The sequence below is a fragment of the Dromiciops gliroides genome, chromosome 6, assembly GCF_019393635.1.
Source record: "Dromiciops gliroides isolate mDroGli1 chromosome 6, mDroGli1.pri, whole genome shotgun sequence".
In the NCBI taxonomy this organism is placed as follows: domain Eukaryota; kingdom Metazoa; phylum Chordata; class Mammalia; order Microbiotheria; family Microbiotheriidae; genus Dromiciops; species Dromiciops gliroides.
The window spans coordinates 74,430,666-74,451,019 of NC_057866.1; the positions used below are offsets into that span (position 1 = coordinate 74,430,666).

The 20,354-nt window shown below is 33.7% G+C and overlaps 1 protein-coding gene across 1 annotated transcript in view; it reads right to left on the reverse strand.

Annotated features, from left to right (window-relative positions):
• Positions 1–20,354, reverse strand: part of SLIT2 (slit guidance ligand 2) — a 412,300-nt gene that overhangs the window by 375,526 nt on the left and 16,420 nt on the right. The window contains 1 exon segment of the mRNA XM_043972009.1: positions 16,455–16,526. Coding sequence (XP_043827944.1) covers positions 16,455–16,526 — 72 coding nt within the window.

Genomic DNA, 20,354 nt, shown 5'->3' on the forward strand with positions numbered 1-20,354 from the left:
ATCTCTCTACAATAAGACATACTTTCAAATGCTCACAGAAAGACATCCTGTCTAAACCCTATCTTCTCTTCTCCAGGCTGAGCATCATCACTTCTTTTAACTGATCCTCATATAGCAAGATCTACAGGCCTTCTGGCATTTTGCTCTCCCCCAACCCTAAGCTTTCCCACTTTTTTTTTAATTTCCTCCTAAAAATGTGGCGCTCAGAACTGAATATTTCTGTAATATTTTAGATCTAGTCAGAGCAGGGAACACTTTACAAGTTAACCCTTTCATGGTTCTGGATAGTCTTTTGCCCTCCCACATCATAATCAGAGGTATCACTTCTCCTTGCTGAAACTAATATTTAGATCTATTCTTGATCCCATCTCCTCCTGACCCATATGGAATCATGCTTCAACAGCCATTGCAACTCTTTCACAAACCTTCAAACATTCTTTCTCCTTTAGCTCCTTTCTATCTTCCATATCCTAGAAGCTTGAGATAAATTGGACTACTCTAAAATTTTTTGCCCATATGCCTTTGATCAAACTATTTTCTGTGACTCCCCATTCCTCCCCCTCCCCACACACCCTTTTTTCTTGGCATGAACAAATTTCTACCAGTCCTTTAAAACTTAACTAAAATTCTGCAACTCCAAGAAAATCTTCCCTCACCTATTAAGGTCCTAAAGTTAGGGTGGTGATGATTTTTCCCCATTTGGAAGTCTCATAGAATTTTGCTCAAACTTCTGATTCCATTATACATTATGTATACTGTAATTATACATGTATCTCATTAGCTACATGTAATTATACATGTATCTCATTACTAGATTACGTGCTACATGAGGCCAGGGGCTATATTTTCTCTATGCTGTTAGAATTTGGAACAATTTTATACATACAATAAGTATTTAATAAATATTTACTGCATTGAAATGAAATTACTATTTGTGTCCTCTAACAGGTTATCATTTAACAAAAGATGGTAGGGCCGACTAAGACATAATTCAATTCAACAAGCACTTGTTAATGTTCACACCAAATCGTTGTGGTAGAAGCAGGAGATCCAAGAACAAAAATGCAAACAAGTCTTTACTTTCTTTTTTTTTTCTTCCTTCCTTCCTTCCTTCCTTCCTTCCTTCCTTTCTTTCTTTCTCTTTCTTTCTTTCTTTCTTTCTTTTTTTTTTTTTGGTGAGGCAATTGGGGTTATGTGACTTGCCCAGGGTCACACAGCTAGGAAGTGTCAAGTGTCTGAAGCCAGAATTGAACTCAGGTCTTCCTGAATCCAGGGCCAGTGCTTTATCCACTGTGCCACATAGCTGCCCCAAGTCTTTACTCTCAAAGACATTACACTTTCCAATGGAATTAGATTGTGAGATTTTTTAGAGTAGGGACTATTTTGCCTTTCTTTGTAACCTCAGAATTTAGCACAGTGTCTGGCACTAATAAACCCTTAATAAATTCTTGTTGACTTAATGACTTAAATACAAATTTTACAGCGATCAGTACAAATAAAAATAAAATATTTTGTATTTTTCTCAGTAGCTCTTTGCTTAGAACTCTGTGAATTTAAAATCTGGCCAGGGAAAATTTGATTCATTTTGTCTTCCTTAGTGTCACTGTGGCATTTCTAACATCTTATTTATTTATTTCTAGTAATATAGTGAAAATATCAAGAGATTTGAAAGAAAATCTGAATTATGTGAAGTTATCTTGAACACAACTATATGAGTCACTGGGCTAACAAACCCCTCTAGTTCTCCCTTAGTTTATCTATAAAATATGGTGTTTGGATGTGATGTTTCCTAAGGCCCCTCCCAGCTCTAAATCTATGACCTTATGATATCTTATTTTAAAATTGGTTATCAAGTCCTGACTATTTGTTAATATCTTAGTATTTTATGGAGCTAGAATTATACCCGCCTACAGAATTAGTAAGTAGCAAGATGATTGGTCTGAGCATGTGGCAATCTGGGCTCTACTCCCAGTTCTGAGACTTAATTTGCTACATGAGATTGAAAGAGTTATAGATCCCTACTTTCTTTCTCATCTGCAAAAATAGAAGACTAAACTCTATAATCTCTAAAGACCATTCCAACTCTGAAATTTTGTTATTTTAGGCTTTGACTTCTTTGGAGAAGTGTTTTTAAAATCAACATTTTTTCCTAGGGTGAATTTTTCATCCTATGATGAAAACTTTGCAAGAAAATGGACTCATTCAGAAAGAACCTTTACTTTTTCTCTAAGCATTCATTATTTTAAAACAATTCAAGGGGCAGCTAGGTGGTGCAGTAGATAAAGCACCTGCCCTAAATTCAGAAGGACCTGAGTTCAAATATGACCTCAGACACGTGACACTTACTAGCTCTGTGACACTGGGCAAGTCACTTAACCCTCATTGCCCCTCAAAAAAAAAATCAAAATTTCTCATTTGATTTTTAAAGGGAAGTAAATAATTACTTGTATCCTTTGAATATACACACAATAATCAATTCATCCATTTGTGATTAACCAGTTTCCAAATATGACTAATTATTAGGAGTAAAAGAAAAAGAACAACAATCTCAAAGCATTCCAATCCAGTAAATTCTAGTATTTGCTATGTGAAAATAATAAATCATGAGTCCCAAGCCATGACAAAAAGTAAACAGTGTGTACAAGCAGGTTCTTCAACAAAGAGAAGTTTAAAAAAATGAATTATTTATATCTAGATCTAGATATATATGTACACATATACACACATATATATACAAAACCAAGTTAATTGTTCTACCTTTTAAGCCTAAAATTATTTTTTGCCTTCCATACACACATATAAATATATGTGCATATGCATATGGTTTGCAAAGTAATTTTAATAATGAATTGTTGGTATGCATTGTGCAGAATCCCCAAATTTGAATATTACTATGTAATATCTGTTAATTGATATTTCCCCCCAAAATTCTTTTGTATAATAATTTAAGCATTGCTTCTCTTCAAATCATGCAGAAAGTAAATTAAAGCCACAAAACTTAGAGTTTATATTATCCTGATGGTTCTCCAAAATTTAAATTTTAAAAAAATTTTTTCTAATAAGTCAGAGAATTCATCCAAATGAGTTCCCCATTAACCTGTGTAAGTCCTAAATTTATTGTGAATTATTACAGTTTTCATTTCCAATTCAAATTTATTAGTATTATAAAAATATGCTTCAAGCTGCAGAAAAAGATGAATTATTTCAACTAAGCCAGTGATTTATCAAATACTAGGGCATATTACTCAAGCACAAAATGAAATTGAGAGGAAGGAGTTTCTTTCTCTGCAGCAGAATACTGTGAAAGGTATAAGTTTCCCTTTACATCAACATATAACAAGAAGCAAACATAGAATAAGTAACCCATTTATTATTTTTTTTAAAGTAGTGAAAATCACTGATTGCACCTTGTGGTATAAATCATCATTCTATGGCAGAACATGAACAATTAGAAAGACTCACAGTCATTACCAAATTCTGTGAAGAATTTCAAATTTAATATTAGTGATAGAGAGAGGCAGCATGGAATCATTGCTTACCATCACCCTATGTGCTACTGGAGTTTTTAACAAAATGTTTGTACTGAAGTTATAAAAGGTGAGCTTATATCCCAACCCTTTTATCCAATCATAAAAGTGTCACTTTATCTACTTGTAAAATCATTTTTTGAATACTCACTTGTGTCAAAAATGTTTCTGTCCAAACTCAATTGAATACAAGATGAGAAAAGGATGAAGAAAGGGTAGTAAATAACGAAATTATACCTTATAGGGTAGCAAAGTACTTTGCATAAATTATCATACTGGATCTTACATAATAACCCTATGAGATAGAAGTTCTTATTACCCCTATTTTACCAGTAAGGGAACAGGTGCAGAAATGTTCAATGACTTGCCCACCATCACACAACTAGTAAACTCAAGAGACATCATTTAAGCCTAGGTTTTACTCCAAGTCTAGCACCTGATGGATGTACTACAAATGCTGCCTTGAGGTACTATCCTTGAATCATATGCAACCTTGAGAAAAACAAATTCTCAGTGGCCCAAGCAAATACCAAAGATTATAATTTATAGATGAATTCCTATATATTTCAGTGGAGGGAGTTTCCACACAATAAATGGTCTTTATCCTAGTAAACTCATGTCTTGACCCCTCCAAAATCATATTTTTTTAAGTGAGGTAATTGGGGTTAAGGGACTTGCCCAGGGTCACATAGCTAGTAAGTGTTAACTGTCTGAGGCCGGATTTGAACTCAGGTACTCCTGACTCCAGGGCCGATGCTCTATCCACTGTGCCACCTAGCTGCCCCCAAAATCATAATTTTTTAAAAAACAGAAGTAATCTAATAGAATTTCCTTATATTACAGGCAAAGGAAGTGAGATCAACACAGGTATTGATGTACACTCACAATCACACAACTTGTTAATCACAAAGGTTGAATTATAATTTATTTCTTTTGAATCCTGGGTCAGGATTTTTCCAACCATATCTATGTCAGTTTCAAATGCATTCTGAATTTTCATTTTCATGTTCTCAATTTAATTTTAATTAGCTAAATAGAATTTTTGAAGCCTATTATATACTAAGCACTGGTTTAGTAACTTAAAGTTACAAAAAAATTTAAAAGAATTGGGGCCTCTGCTCCTAGTGACCTTAAAGTATAGTTGAAAACACCATTGAAGACAGTTGCGTGCAATTTTTAAATTAAAATTAATTTATTATATTAACAAGCATTTATTAATTTTTCTTCATCCTACTTCCTCCCAATGTAAAGGACAAAACAAAACCCCTCTCAAAGAAGAATATACAATCAAAACAAATTCCCATATTGGACATGCCAAAAAAATGTTATAAAGACAACAGATCATATATGTTGAAGATTGTGTGTGTTGGAAGACTAGTGTAAAAAGGGTAAGATAAGGTAAATTTCTGGAGGTCACTGAAAGTCAGAAAAAAGAAGTTTGAGGGGACAGCTAGGTGGCACAGTGGATACAGCACCAGCCCTGGATTCAGGAGGACCTGAGTTCAAATCCGGCCTCAGACACTTGACACTTACTAGCTATGTGACCCTGGGCAAGTTTGAGACATTCAGTAACTGGTAAGAAATTGGGAGGCCTATAGCAACCCTGCCTTTCAATGCCCAGGGCTTTATGAATTACAATTTGCAATTACAACAGATGGCAAACAATCACTCTAGGAGTCTAAATATAAAGCAAAATATTTATAACATAGTACTTTTATTTAAGAATAATTTTATTCTTCTGAGACTTCTTTAGTGAGTTAGTTCAGACTAAATCCTACAAACTTTCTTTTTTCTTTTCTTTTTTTTTTGGGGGGGGCAGTGCAAGGAAGGTTAAGTGACTTGCTCAAGGTCACACAGCTAGTAAGTGTCAAGTGTCTGAGGCTAGATTTGAACTCAGGTCCTCCTGAATCCAGGGCCGATGTTTTATCCACTGCACCACCTAGCTGCCTCCAAACTTTATTTGGTAGATTTAAGTTGTTATTAATAATCATTGTATCTGAAAACTAAATTATCCCTTATGATATAATTTTATAATATTTGTCCATGTTAAATGAAATATCTTATTATCTTCCCCAATTACCACCGGTTGAGTAAATGGAGAAATAAAAGGGGATAAAATTAAATCAAAATTTTACTCATCAATCTTTCTTTTTAAAGATGTTTTGGGAAATGTGTTATTATTAAGGGTTAAAATGAGGATTTTGCTTTATCTTTGGATTCTGATTATATTTTACATTCCCGTTCCCTTTTACAATGACTAATAAAAGAACTGGCTACAGAGAGAGAGAAAATGTCATATGATTTAAACCTACAAAATATAAAATAAATAGAACAAGATATTTTTAAGGTAAGTAAGAGAGTTCAGGAAAGCCACAATTCAGTGACTTATTCAGCTCTGGGAAAATGTACAGAGATTTTCATCCAACAGGTGCATTTGTAAATGTCTTAGGATTTTTCATTTTTTTCTAATATATTAAAAAGGAAATGGCATGCAGATAAAATGTGGATTAAGTGGATCCTTCATTCTAATTCTAATTTATCTTTTAATAAAGTACTTTAAAGAGCAGGGCAGCTGCTTTCCTTGGTAACATCCTATATAGTATTAGTCCTATGTTACAAAAATATGCTTTTTAAAAAAATTAATTGCTTTATAAAAGGGCAAGAGCAGGTGAAGAAATTTGGTGGAATCCAGTATCTGCAACAAACCAAATGGTTATTGGCTTACTCTTTATTTTAATTTTTAAAAATAATTTCATTACTTTCTTCCCAGTCTTTGATAGATTTTATGAAGTCATATATAATACTGATTCTCCATCAAGTAAAATAAGTATTTCCCAGAATATTCCCTGCAAGTGATTACATCCTTAAAAACAGATGTTTTTAAATGATGTAATATTTTATTTCTAAAAATTATACAATTAGTACTTTGCTGCAAAATTGTCTTAAGATAATCAACCAGTTACAGATGCTACATATATCTTCTACATGAATGTCATTTCCTAAAATAGTAATTAAACTACTTATTAACAATTCTCTTTACACAAAAGTGAGGCCTCCAATTAAGAAGTCTATGTTAGTCTAATCTAAAATGTAATATAAATTAACATTTTAGATAAAAGGTCAACAGGGTTAAACTGTCTTCCTAAAAAAAAAAGTTTATAAATGCCTTTTGTACCTATACTTTTAAAAACAAATTGCAATGAAACTTGAATATTAAAACGTCCCAGGAAACCAACAATAAAAGCCACTAAGAATTTCACAAGTTTTTTTTTTTCCTTAGGTGTTAATTAAATGATCATTTAACACTGCAATGTAAACACTGCATTTTCATCTACTGACAACATAGCCTATTATAAATCCAGGGCAATAAAAGTCTTGGTGTTAATACTCTGAACCAAGTTCCCACAACACTCTAAGATGCCTTGTCGTGTCTAAGGTTAAGCATCTAGACACAAAACAAAGATTGCGCCTGCTCGACTTCCAGTTCAATTTTCCCATCGCCCAGTGACCTAGGTAACACTTGGAGCAATAAAGAATAAATTTAATTTCTCCAGCATTTTGTGAGGATTAGGAACAATTGTTGGCCTGCAATGACTTTTTATCCTTGGATTCTTTTTCCTCCAGAGCATTCCTTCAGTTCCAAAAGAGAATTCTGATGGTTTAAGACGTAGAACAAACAGAACTTTAAATTAGTCTTTTTTCAATCAATTGGAACTGTTGGAGGGGAAGCAATCAACCTTCCTCTGGGCTTTTCTCAGCTATTCAGTTACTTCAGGCTTTAATCTTTCACTAGTGGAAGAAACCTATCATGATAGGGCAAAGCTATCTCTCCCCATTCTCTTTCCAGACTTATTTATTTCTCTTTTCTTTAAGTTTTTTTTTTTAAACACTTAAATCAAGATGCCATACTTAGGCTTACACATTCACTTGGGGGAAGATTCAAGAGCCACAGATGTTCCCTTAATAACCCTGCACCCCATGTTTTTACACCACAGCCCAGTGACATAAACTCTGAAATGCCTTCTTACTTTTCATTACTTCCTTTTCTAGCATTGTTTCCTTTTAAACTGCTGTCCAAAAGGTTTCTCACATCACAATTTACCCAAGCTTTCAAGGTTAGCTCCTGGAAGAACTCAATGAAGGAACCACCTTGACAGTTAACTTGGTTATAAATAGTGAGGAAAAAGGAACTAAGTCAAAAAATCTTATACCTTTCAGTCCCCACTCCTGTAGAGTTAGAACAACAAACAACAAAACAGGTATTTGTGTTGGGAACCTAACACATGTTAAAAGTAATTTTCCTTCAGTCTAATCTCTCTACCAAAATTAGTTGACTAAAAATAAAATGCTATTAATTCTTTAAAAGTATCATTATGTGAGGCTGGATAGGCTGAAGGAATAGTTCTTTTCACTCATTGCCATATTTAAGGAGCAGATCAAACTATAACCCTCACTACATATTTTAAGTTATAGCCAGATTTTCCTATTTGTCATTCCCTGGAGTGGTGCCACTCTTTTCCATATCTATTTTTGCTAAGGCTCATCCCTAGAATGCCTTATTCTCTTCTGCTGAGCATCTAACCATTATGATGAAAGACAGCTCAAAAACCACCTCCTCCAGGAAGTCCTTGCCTCACCCTTCCCAGCAGGTAATGATGACCTTTTCCCACTGAAACCTCATACAACATTTTAATCACTCCTCTCCTATGTTCTTATCAGGTTTTATTTCACGTTGTTAGTATCTGAATGTGTCCTCTGCCCCTTTTAATGCAATAAGCTACAGAAAGACAGGAATCATTTCTTACCTAGATTTGCCTATTTTATCAAGCACTCAGAACACATGTAAACAAGGCATACAGCAGTTTGTAAATAATCTGCATATTCAACCATGTTAACCTATTTATGTTAATTCCCCCAGATGGAATAAATGAATTTATTCTATTTTAACAGAGCAGCAATTAAAAGAGGCAAAATGGTACTTACTACATAAAATGAATTTGCACAAAAAGTAAATAACATTAGCAATTTAGAAATAGTTTAATGTAATGACTACATTCACAACATAGCAATTTCAGGGGAGAGAGGAAGCAACAGAATTACTGAGAAATTCTTCCCATGGAGCAAGCACATACATTTTAATGCTCAAACTTTAATTTGCCACATTAGTTCTTTGAAAGTAACTCTTAGGGAAAATGCTCAGAATATGTTCTCTTCTCCATACACACATTTGTAGGTAATTCATTTTTTTAAAGAAGCCTACTACTATTCTTCTAAACTCCATAACCCTTATTAGTTTGCACTTTAAGCATAAGAAATTACTTTTCTTTTCTCCCCTTAAATCCCTATGAGTAGAAAAATATTCTACAATATGCAGAGAGGAAAGAATAGTGCAAGTAAGTGGGGCTAGAATTATTATGCCTTCAAGGCATTGGTTCATGATAAATTTGGTATTAGCAAGTTAAAAGAGGGCAGCTTTGAAATGAATTAAGACATCTAAGTATTCCAAGTCACCAAACTCGGTCACACCCCCATCAGCCTACACCAATGTTCACTATTATTTGCTGATGTTTCCTGGGCAGACAAAATTGCATGATGGCAGAAGTTTAAAATGTGACAGAATTAACAAAAGGTCCCAGGAAGAGCAGTGAGGCAGATGACAAGGAAATAAAAGTATAATAAACAAGTTAACATGGATTCATTGTTAGAGTTCCTGTTACTTCCCAACTTCTTATTACTAACAAGAGATTAAAAACAAAACAAAACAAAAAACCCCAAAAAACCAAAAACTGGTTGCTTAGCACTCTAACTCTAACTCTCTCTCCTATTAGTAGTACTCCCACCCACCCCCCAAAAAAAGTTTCATTGTTTTAAAAATAATCATAATTTAACTTATCATCAAAAAATTTGTGCTAAGATTTTACTAACAGAAGTTGCATAGGAATACCCTTTACCTTTAAGATACTGGATTTATTTCAGACTGTCACTGTGTCTGAAACTTGATTTTTATTGTAAAGACATATTTGAAAAGTGACACTGTGAATGTTTGTTAACCTAAACAAATCTTGAGTTACTTTGCTCCCACCCCAATTCATTTTGTGCCAGAAAATTTTTAAGTAATAGGCCTGATTCCCCTTATTCTTGCCCTTTTCTAATAATGGGGAAATGGGGAAGAGAGGAATATCAATGCACACTGCGGGAAAAGGATGGGGGGTGTCATAAACTACTTTATGGGGAAAAGGATTACAAAAAATTTTTATCAAAGAAGAATGCCCATCAAAAATTTACAAATGATCTAAATAATTTTACATTCATTTGTAAAAGATATTTCTTTCATGTGGTTAAATTGTTGGATGATTTTAAAGTTTTAAAGTGTCCTTAAAAACCACCAATCCCTTATTTTTTCAGATAAGGAAACAAGGAATTAAGGTTACAACCAAGGCAACAAAGCCAGTTAATTAGTTGCAAATCCAGGATTAAAACTGTAGTTTCCATACTCCAAGTCTAATATTATTTTCTCTCTAGGATACTCTCTCTCATAGGATAAATTCACTTTATTTTCCCAGGTGTTTAATATAACCTAAGAGAATGAGGAATGGGACTGCATCTGTGGTTTAACTGTTCTAGGGAACTGCCTACCAATGAGTGTGAGCACTTTTTCTACAATTTATAGAAATTTGCCTGTGCCCAGGGTCACACTGCTTTAGTGGTCAGAGATGGGATTTGTACCTTGGCCTTCCGATCCCTAATGCCATCTTTCTATATACTATGTCACACTCTCTATAATATAATACAAACATTAATAGTTTTTAATTTGCATATGATGTTTGTTTTTCATAGTACACACACCTATTTACAATTCAAGAATGAGTGCTGACATATATATATACATATATATATATGCAATATATTTAAATGGAAAGACATTAATACACATGCTTTTCTTATTGGAATTCACTCTTTCTTGGACTGCTGCTCAGAGATCAGAGATCAAGTCATAGAGTGGCTAGTAGCATTTCTAACAACCGAAACCTGCCAATTACTGCTCGGTCCCTAACAGCACCTCGGCAACAAGTCACGTCCTAACCATCTATTGGAAGGGGGAAAAAATACAACAACATTCAACAGCCAAGCCTAGCACAATCTCATTCTTTATTGGATTTCTAACCTCTAAACCAGGAGTTTGAACTCTGATTTGAATAACATTCAAAGCTTGAGCTGGTTCAATAAGGTCCCACTTTTCCTGATAGCTTTGGGGAAGTAGGTGGTAGGATTAGAATGTATCAAACCTTTTATCTGACTACTTAAAAATAAACCCTTACTTGTAGAGTATTAACATTTAAGGATAAACATTCAAGGCAGGATAGGCATTGTTAAATCTATTTTATTATTTTCTTCCTCTTCCCCCCACCCCATGGCAACACAGAATAAGGAAGACAAAATGGAAAACATACCCCAAACTCTGCATTAATAAACATGAAAACAAAACAAAACAAAAAGTTGGTGTTTCCAATCACTTCCATGTTCCACACCTTTCTGAGCCTCACCCCTCTGCTTCTTTGTTTTCAGACATCAACAAAGCTACCTTGAGACAGCTAACAAAATACCAGTGTTAACAGTGTAAATCCTAGGTTCTCTTTCTAACAATTACAAAACAGATATGACAGCCATCTGAAGAACTTTCATCCTTAGTGCATGAAAGATCTTCAGTATTCCCAGGAATGGAAATCAGCGGTAGCTATCATGGTAACTCACTAGATGAGTAATGATGTCGATCTGGCCGGACAACGGTAACCGTAGCAACTGTAACCTGCAATTCCTGCGTAACCGTTGTTGGATTTATTGTGGCAGGGGCCAAACAGGCCAAGAGTAAAATGAAGCAGGGAACTATGGTATCTGACACATCTACTACCACACACTTTAATCATAGCTGGCAGAAATTAATTCAAGAGGAATTTTTGCAAGGGCTCCCCATGCAGTGTTCTGCTTTTATTCTATACTACAAGGATTTTAAGTAACTAAACTGACATGAGGGAACTGTTTGGGGAGTTAGAAGGTTTTTTAAAAATATATAATTAGATTAAATAATGGTATATTTTTATGTGGAAAAAAAAACCCACTGTGGTTTTGTGTACCCTGTTGTATCTCTCAAAACACTTCAATGTTTAGAAAACCCTAAGGGGGTAAAACAGGTAATTAATCTAGTTTGGGTTTTTTTCCTAACTATTTAATTGAGTTTTCCATTATCTAGAATGATTTCTGGGCTTTAATGTTACCTCAATCAACTTGCATACACTGAAAGTGACAGAGATTTAAGAAATAAAGTCTTCTTTACTAGAGTTTCTGTTCCTATCAAGTTATTTTTAAAAGGTTCTCAAAGAAAAAAGCTACATTGTTTTTTTCACAAATAGAGATACCATAGAGGTATCAAAAATGCATAAAGAAAGATTAAAAAGTACAAGTTCTTACATTGGCATTTATCCAGCAGTAAATAACTAAAAAGCTATAATCTTGAAAAATTAAAGTTTAAAAATATTTGTTTCAGTTAAACATTCACTAAGTAGGCTTTTATGATAGTTACTATTGATAATAATGTACAAATTCCAAATAGTGAATATCTATGTATCTGAAAACTATAAACTCCACTTGGAAACAGGAAAAAAAAAAGGCTTTCACAAAGATTTAAAGAAAACTAAATAGTGAGTCACTTGGATATATGTGGCACCTATATCCTTTTTGTAGTGGTAGAGAGAAAAAGAGTTAACAAAGAAGTGCTTTGAATATTTAAGTTTATGTTAGAAGGCTGGGTAAATATAATAATGCTCAAAAAATAAACTAAAAACCACAAAACAAATATGTGTAACCCAAAAGGCTAACCACACCACCACCAAATGAAATTCCTCTCTAACAAGCCAGGGTTTGTAGTTGAAAACTCAACTTGAAAGTGTGAATTGCTTGTGAGTAAATCAAATTTCAAGTAATTAAATTATGTGAATGAGCACCTAACTGTGTCCATCCACTAAACTAACTAGATACCTTACATATAATAGGTGTTTAAGAACAATCTAGCAAATATATGAATTCACAAATACTAGTCATATGTAATGATCTATGACCAAAAAAAAAAAAAAAGGCACACCTAACCGCAGTCTGTGATATATTACTGGTAACAATCATCTTTAGGTTGCTTTGAAAATGATTTTCCCCACTCAGAAGAATACAATAGAAATAAGTATGGGTGCTTCTGAGGGAGTGGGGTGGGAGGTAGGGGAGGGTGTGGAATATCTAGTTGAGCAGAGAAAATTATGTACTGTCTCTTTTAAACTCCTCAACCTATCACTTTCCTTTACTTACACTTCCCATCTGTCAACAAGTGCTTGTAATTTTATTACACTGTCCTGTAGTTTATGCAGAGTTGGTATTATTTTACAGAGTTCTGTTAATGGACTGGATAAATGGTAATGCTATTTAAACTAGTCTCCTGCTCCAACAAACACAGCTGCAACTGTACTACTATTTCTGAGCAAACATCTTGACCTGAACATGTAGTGCTCTCTCAACCCGTCCAAAGAGAAATTGGAGCAGACAGCAAAGGGAAAGCATAGTTGGCCGCTGGCGGCAACCAACCATGTCTAATCATAATTCATATACAGTGTACCCTCTTTTTCTTTTATATTGCATTTAGGCTATGCAGTGAGCATATGGGCTTCTTCACCGGGCATCTCATTTACAGTCAGGAGTCAGTCAAATGGTGATCATTCTTCACAGAAGCTCAAAGAAAGTTTACAGAATGTATGCTCCATCCAATTAGCTTTTTTTTTTTTAAACTGCTAAACTCACAAAAGAAGAAGTGCAAACTTGGTCTCTAGAAACATAAAATGGATTAATATTTTAATTGATAATTCCTCAGAAGCAGAAATATCACTAAATTGGAAAACTAGTAACACTAAAGTAATTAAAGCATCATGGCAATTGACAGTATGAAACCCTGTCCAAAAGAAATTCTTATTTGTAATTTTTGAATGGGACAAAATTTCTCCAAATAAGTGGTTTTACTAAACTAGAGATTTCAAGTACAAGTCTGTTTTTTTTTTCATATATCCACGAATAACAACAAGGTATACTTTCATAGATCAATGATTATCCTTGGTCAGAGTAAATTAATGCTATAGAAATAGCTCTTTATCAGAGCTTCTTTGACATTTACTGTTATTTACCACCCTACCTGAAGAAATATTCATTTTTTAAAATTAAAAAAAAAACATGAAGAACATATTATAAGACTGAAGGGTACATATTTCACAGGTTTAAATTCAAGTTTCCAGAAAGGAATCTTTACCTAGCACCTTCTTTACACAGGTACTACTGGGGCTTAGTCAATCCTAAAATACTATTAAAAATATGGATTGCCTTTTTATTTTTCCTACTGGTAATGACTATACTAAACTGGAAACCCATTTGATAAATCCTTGCTAATGATGATGATAAACCAATTCTTAATGTTCATCACCCGGAAGACTCCAGGTTTACGATACTAATTGTCTTCTTAACACATAGAAAAGTGAAGTTTCCACTTTTCACGGTATTAATGAGATGTACTACTACTAACAACTCAAACTGTCTAAATTTTTCAAAAGACAATTATTATGAACTTTCAGAAATAACTTTCTGAAATGAGAATACTGTAGTTACTAGTAATCTAGTTTCTCAGTGAAATGTAAAATTTCAAGTTAAAAACAGCCAAAATATCTATAATAATAATGGAATAATTTCATAAAATAGTAGTAATCAAGACTTTCCATCAACTATCACTCCTTAAGCTACAATTATAATTATAGTAATAATAGCTGACATTTATATGCCATTTTAAGGTTTACAAAAGGCTTTACATATACAACATTATCTCTTAGTCCACAAACTTTATCTTCTTCAATATTTAGTGCAATTATATGTATATAATATGAACTATTATATGGTTGTTGAATGAATGAAAGGTTAAATGGTTCAATGAAGTGTAACTATTACTTTTAAAATAAATTTCCAAAATCTCTAAAATCCCTAAAATTCTCAGCAGTTAGAACACTTTAAGCCACTTTTGTCTCCTCCCTCTTTCATAAATTTTATAAACATATTTGGATATAAAAGGACTAAAGTCTTAAAACAAGCTACATCCTCTAGACCTCCATCCTTTTCCACAATGGTCCCTATCAAACGAATTGGTACACATAAAAGTTGATTCTCAAGATTTTGTTTTGTTTTGTTTTTTACTTATTTAAAATTAGTCAACTTTATTGAATAAATGAGTCAAATTAACCTGCAGAAGCATTTAGTCCTATAGAATCCAAAAAAGGCTACCTCATTTAGACAAACTTCTTTTTCCATCTTTCTGGAACAGTGGCAAAAAGTTAGAATTTGGAATGAAGACAAGGGATTTCAGTTGAATAGAACTTCTTCTGAAATTATAGGAATGCAATGAATTAAGGCATATACCAAATATAGTAAGGAAGAAAGCTTGGCCAGGGAAGTAAACAAATGATTCATCCCTCCTGCTACTGGGATTGCTGAAGTAACCCAAAGATAGTGGGGTCACTTCTACACATCCCCAAAGAAATTGAATGTTTTCCTGTTTGCTATTCATCCAAATACTCACTTGAGATCATCCCAAATATTCAGACAGCCCATGCATCCCAAAAAGGTATTTTTACTTTTGTAAAATATTTCATTATTCATAATTCTAGTACCTTGAATGAAATTGCTCCATTTTTTAAAAAAAATTTAAATTTTTATTTTATTTTATTTTTTGTTTTTCCCCTCCATTTTATGATGCCATACTTCTATGACCAGAAAAACTAGTGTTTAAAATTCCATGGTGATTTCTTTTTATTTGGGGGAGGTTTACTATTATTTTATCTTCCACAAAAATCCTCCTATGTCTTACTAAGACATGGAGGTAAACTCTACGGTACTAAAGTTTCACTCATCACAGTGCATGCTTAATCAGGTCTACTAAACTGAAAAGGCATTGAATATAGGCCTGAAAGAGACTATGGCTGTTATTTGAGGACCATCCTAGATAAACATGGAGGAAATTATAACCAAGTTGGCTGGAGGGTAATAATTTTTCTTTTTCTTTTCTTCCTTTTTTTTTAAGCCACAAAGACTTTCAAAGATTGCCTAGAAAAGTACAAAGTTGGTTGGTATAGAGGGTGCCCACACTGAAAAAAATTAACACATTCATTAATAAATGAGATCATTATTTGGTAAAATGAAAAAGCTGTCTAGGGAGAGTTAAAAACATTCTGTTTGATATTCAAATTATGGAGAATTCCCAAATAGATGCTTTCTTGCAGGTTGTGCTTTAAACAATTTTTTAAAAATGCTGCAAAAATTCGAATCTTACACTCTAGTCATTCACACAGTTAAGCTTATTATGATCCATTTATATATGCTGTGTCAACATTTTAAACCAACAAGGATCACTATTTGAGTACAGAATAATATTACAAACCAAATTATGGATCCCCAATTATGAAAAATAATCTTGCCAACTTCCCCTTAAACTACTATGTTGCTACAAAAATAAAATACATAAGAATAATCTTATCTATTCTTCCAGTCAGAACTCAATTAAAAGACTTCAAGAGACAGAGATATTAAGGAAACTTCAACAGTAGACACATGACTATATCTGTTCAATTGTATTATAACTGATATATAAATAAACCACTGTAGGCTAACCTAAAAAATAACTGAAACCAACAAAGACTAATCATATAACTCCAAAAGAAAGAAAAATAACAAAACAAAAGTTTAAATGTGGAAACCTATCAGTGGACAGATTCCAAGAAAGCAAAGTTAATGGCCTCAAAGTACATTTAATAAAATGCAAGGTACTACCCAAAGCAACAATAACTAACTGTGTCTACTTACAGCCTGTATAACTTCGAAGTCCCAAGAAACAGCAACTCAGGAAACAGCTGAAGGTTATTTTTGTTTAAACGCCTTTTGAGAAAAACAGAAAAACAAAAATAAAAATAAAACTTATGTTACAGCTAAAATATAACAATGAAACAGTGACTTTGTATTATCATAGCTCATCCTGTATTTTAAGGAAAACATGAATGATAAATAATCAGGAGAATTCAAGTATCACAAATTAAAAATTTGATGCACCATTTGTTGTGTGACTTTTTAAAATGTTTCCATTATGTAAAATGATATTCAGTCTACATGAAGCAACCAACCACTAGTAAGACCTAATTTTTAAACCTTACAATGTCTATCTATGGAAAAAAGCAGAGGAACTACAGGCTACCATCAGTTAGATTCCAGTCAAGGTCTCCTTAATGTAAGAATATGCTTGGAAACATTTAACAGCTGCCTCTCTAACAAAAGAGATGCGAGCACAACACAATTTTAAGTTTAATCTTGTCTACTGACATTTCTCCCATCACTTTCTTAAGTCTAGACCATAAACAAAACAAGAAATCAAAAGGTATCATTTGTAGCATTTGGCAATTTCCAAGGTATAAATGCTCACACTGAAAATTTAATAATCTTCCAGTACACCTCTGTTGCAATGACTCCCCTTATTAACTGCATTCCATTTACTGCTGTAGCCATAAATGAAATAAACTTTTTTTTAAAGTTCACCTCCAGTCTAAAGTGGCTATCTTTCAATTAGGGAATTCAGAGATGAACCTCACATTCAGCTGTAAAAAAATGAAGAACAACTGAATAAGTGGTCACCAACATTGAAGTCCATCAACACCAACACAATAAAATCATGATTACTCAGGTATTAAAAAAAACAAATCCCCAAAGAGGCAATTTCTAAATGACCAGTTCTCAAATTTTGGGCAAGGGGGTTCATATCACAAATATTTTGTCACAAGGAATCTTGACACACTGAAAAATTAAATTGGTACACTAAGGGAAAATTCGAAAAAATTAGACTGGGAAGTTTCCCTTCAAAATGAACAGCTGGTTTTGTTGAGTTCTTGGCGAGTTCAACATCTGACGTGTTTTGAGGTTAGTATGTTATGTGTAATATATGATTTTGTTTTGTGAATACTATGCTTATCATGCTATACGTGCTGGGAAAGTAAATTTATATTGGACAAGATTATTTACAAAGTTATTTTATCTGCAATAAAATATCAATCTTAGGGCACGCATTTTGAGGACCATTCGCCCAAGTAATATAAATCTAGTTTTTAATCTTGATCTTCAATTCAAATCTATAGATTTTGGTACTGAATGAAAGGCATAATGAGATTTTAAAATATCAAAAGGATTTGATCTCAAATATATTTACATTCAGTGCCACTTAAGCCCTAATTCTTTGGAATTACATAACTACACCCATTTCATCCACATGTATTTGCAAAAGAATAGACAAACCTTGATTTAAACTTAGTCATTTTCCAAGTTTGTGAACTTCAAATTTGCAATTTAACATTTCATTAAAGATCACTGACTTCAATGCCATGCATGTGATTTTCTTAAACAAAGATAAATATATTTTTAAAAGTAAAATTGGAGGCAGCTAGATGGCACAGTGGATAAAGTACAAATCTGACCTCAGACACATGACACTAGCTGCATAACCCTGGTCAAGTCACTTAACACTCATTGCCCTGCCCCCAAAACAAAAACAACAAAAAAGTAGAATTGAAGAGGCTAATGGCTGGGGTACTGAAGTATCCAGAAATCATCATATAAAGGAACTGAAGATGTTTAGCTTGAAGAAAGTAAGGCTTTAGCAGAGCATGATCATAGTCTTCAATTATTTAGAAATCTGTCATCTAAAAAAGGACTAGATATGTCCAGAATAGCCAGATGACAGCAATAGACTCAATAGAAAGAAAAAAGAAACCTAAAAATTAGCCTCAGAAAGCAATGATACATCCATCACTAGATGTGTTCAAGAAAAAGCTAGATGATTACCTATCAAAACTATTATAGCAGAGTTTACAGCAAAAGGTAGGAGATAGGAAGATCCTTCCAACTTTTAGATTCTATGACGAAAGAGAAAACAGGTATGATTTTCATGCTAAGTTATGTAAATAATTATAAAATAGAGCCATACACAGGAAAGATGTTCAATGCTTTTTAAAAAAACATGTTTGTGGGGCAGCTAGGTGGTGCAGTGGGTAGAGCACTGGCCCTGGAGTCAGGAGGACCTGAGTTCAAATCCAGCCTCAGACACTTAAAACTTATTAGCTATGTGACTCTGGGTAAGTCACTTAATCCCAATGGCCTCACCAAAAAAAAAAAAAAAGTTTGTTGATGAAAAGTGTAAAAGAAATGACAATGTAAGTGGTGTCCTCCTGTGAAGAGAACTTGAGTTCTAATCCCTCTCGAAATATATTGCTTGGGTAACCTTGTGTAAGTCACTTACCCTGCTTGGGCCTGTTTCCTCTTCTAGATAATTGAGACATGGTAGTCTCTGAGGTCCCTTATACATCTGGAATTATTAGCAATTCTAGAACAATTGATAATTCTGGATCCCTTTTTTTGTAACCACCATGTTGAAGACTTGTAAATATTAACATGTGACAATTTTAAACAGAAAAGATGGTCCATACTGGAAATTTCCCCAGCTTGGTAGGAAGCACAAACTTCTTGGAGGAACTTCTCTATTTATCTAGCCTTCCAAAATCCAGGGTTACCTCCACACTACATGGAGGCACCGAAGGAAGACAGTAGAATTTTTCTCTAATAAATCATTAAAGATCTTCACAATTCCCCTCAAAGTATGCAAATAATCACTAATATTAAGAAGGTACTTTCAAGAGAACTCACCAGAATCCTTTGGGTTTCTTCCTTATTTAGCAGAATTATATCTTACAGAGGCATATTTCATAGAAAGATAATCCTGAGTAAGTTTCAAAGATATATGTTTTCTTCATCATTCTCCCATTTCTTCTTCTTTTCCCCCTTTCACTACCTAGCAGCTTCTTTTCTCTACTTGCTGCCCACAGTGCCCCATGGGCTCTGTTCCTTCTGTTTTCATCTGGCAGCCCACAGCTCTACATTTTACTAACTCTCCTAGGCCTGTTCTTTCCTGAAGTCCATGATATTCCAATATAATCTCAGCTAGCCATTAGGATAGAATTAGTCTGACAAATACAATTTACCTAAGTTATAACTAATAGTCACCCTTTGCAGGAGTATTTGCTTTTCATAGAGACGTTTTTAGCCTGTAATTCTTCTCCAACTGGTAAAATTTTAGGGTGTTTAGGGTGATTAAGCAAGGAATCTCAAGTAATAGAAGCTAGTATATAATTGTATACATGAATGGATTATCTAAAACGAGAGGGGGGGATTCTTCATAGTGCCTTTATATACAGTTTTCCATCTTCATGTCACGTTCCAATTACCTAAAATGGAAGACTTGTTGGATCAGAGAATTAAAGGTAGACAAGACCCCAGAGATAATCAAGTCCTTTGACAGAGGAGGAAAAGGCACTTGCCCTGTATCACTAGCTAATAATTATCTGAGGCAGAATTAGAACCCATCCCAGAGTGGAAAGAAATGTAAAACGTTTACATTAAAACATGTTTCTCCACATCTCAGGCAGTTTAAAATTATAATTAGATTGCATTTACTGAAACTTTGATTAAACATATCTTTCATGTCTTGCCTCAAGTCAAGCATTACACATTTCAGCATTAAGATTCATTAGAAAGGAAAACAGAACTCAAAACTGATATGAGACCACAGGTGCTATGGCAGACCAATTTTCAATCGAATTCAATGACAAACATTATCCTTTTTTCTACCACTATATTTTGGGCCCCATTCTCTTGCCTGCTCCCCACTGG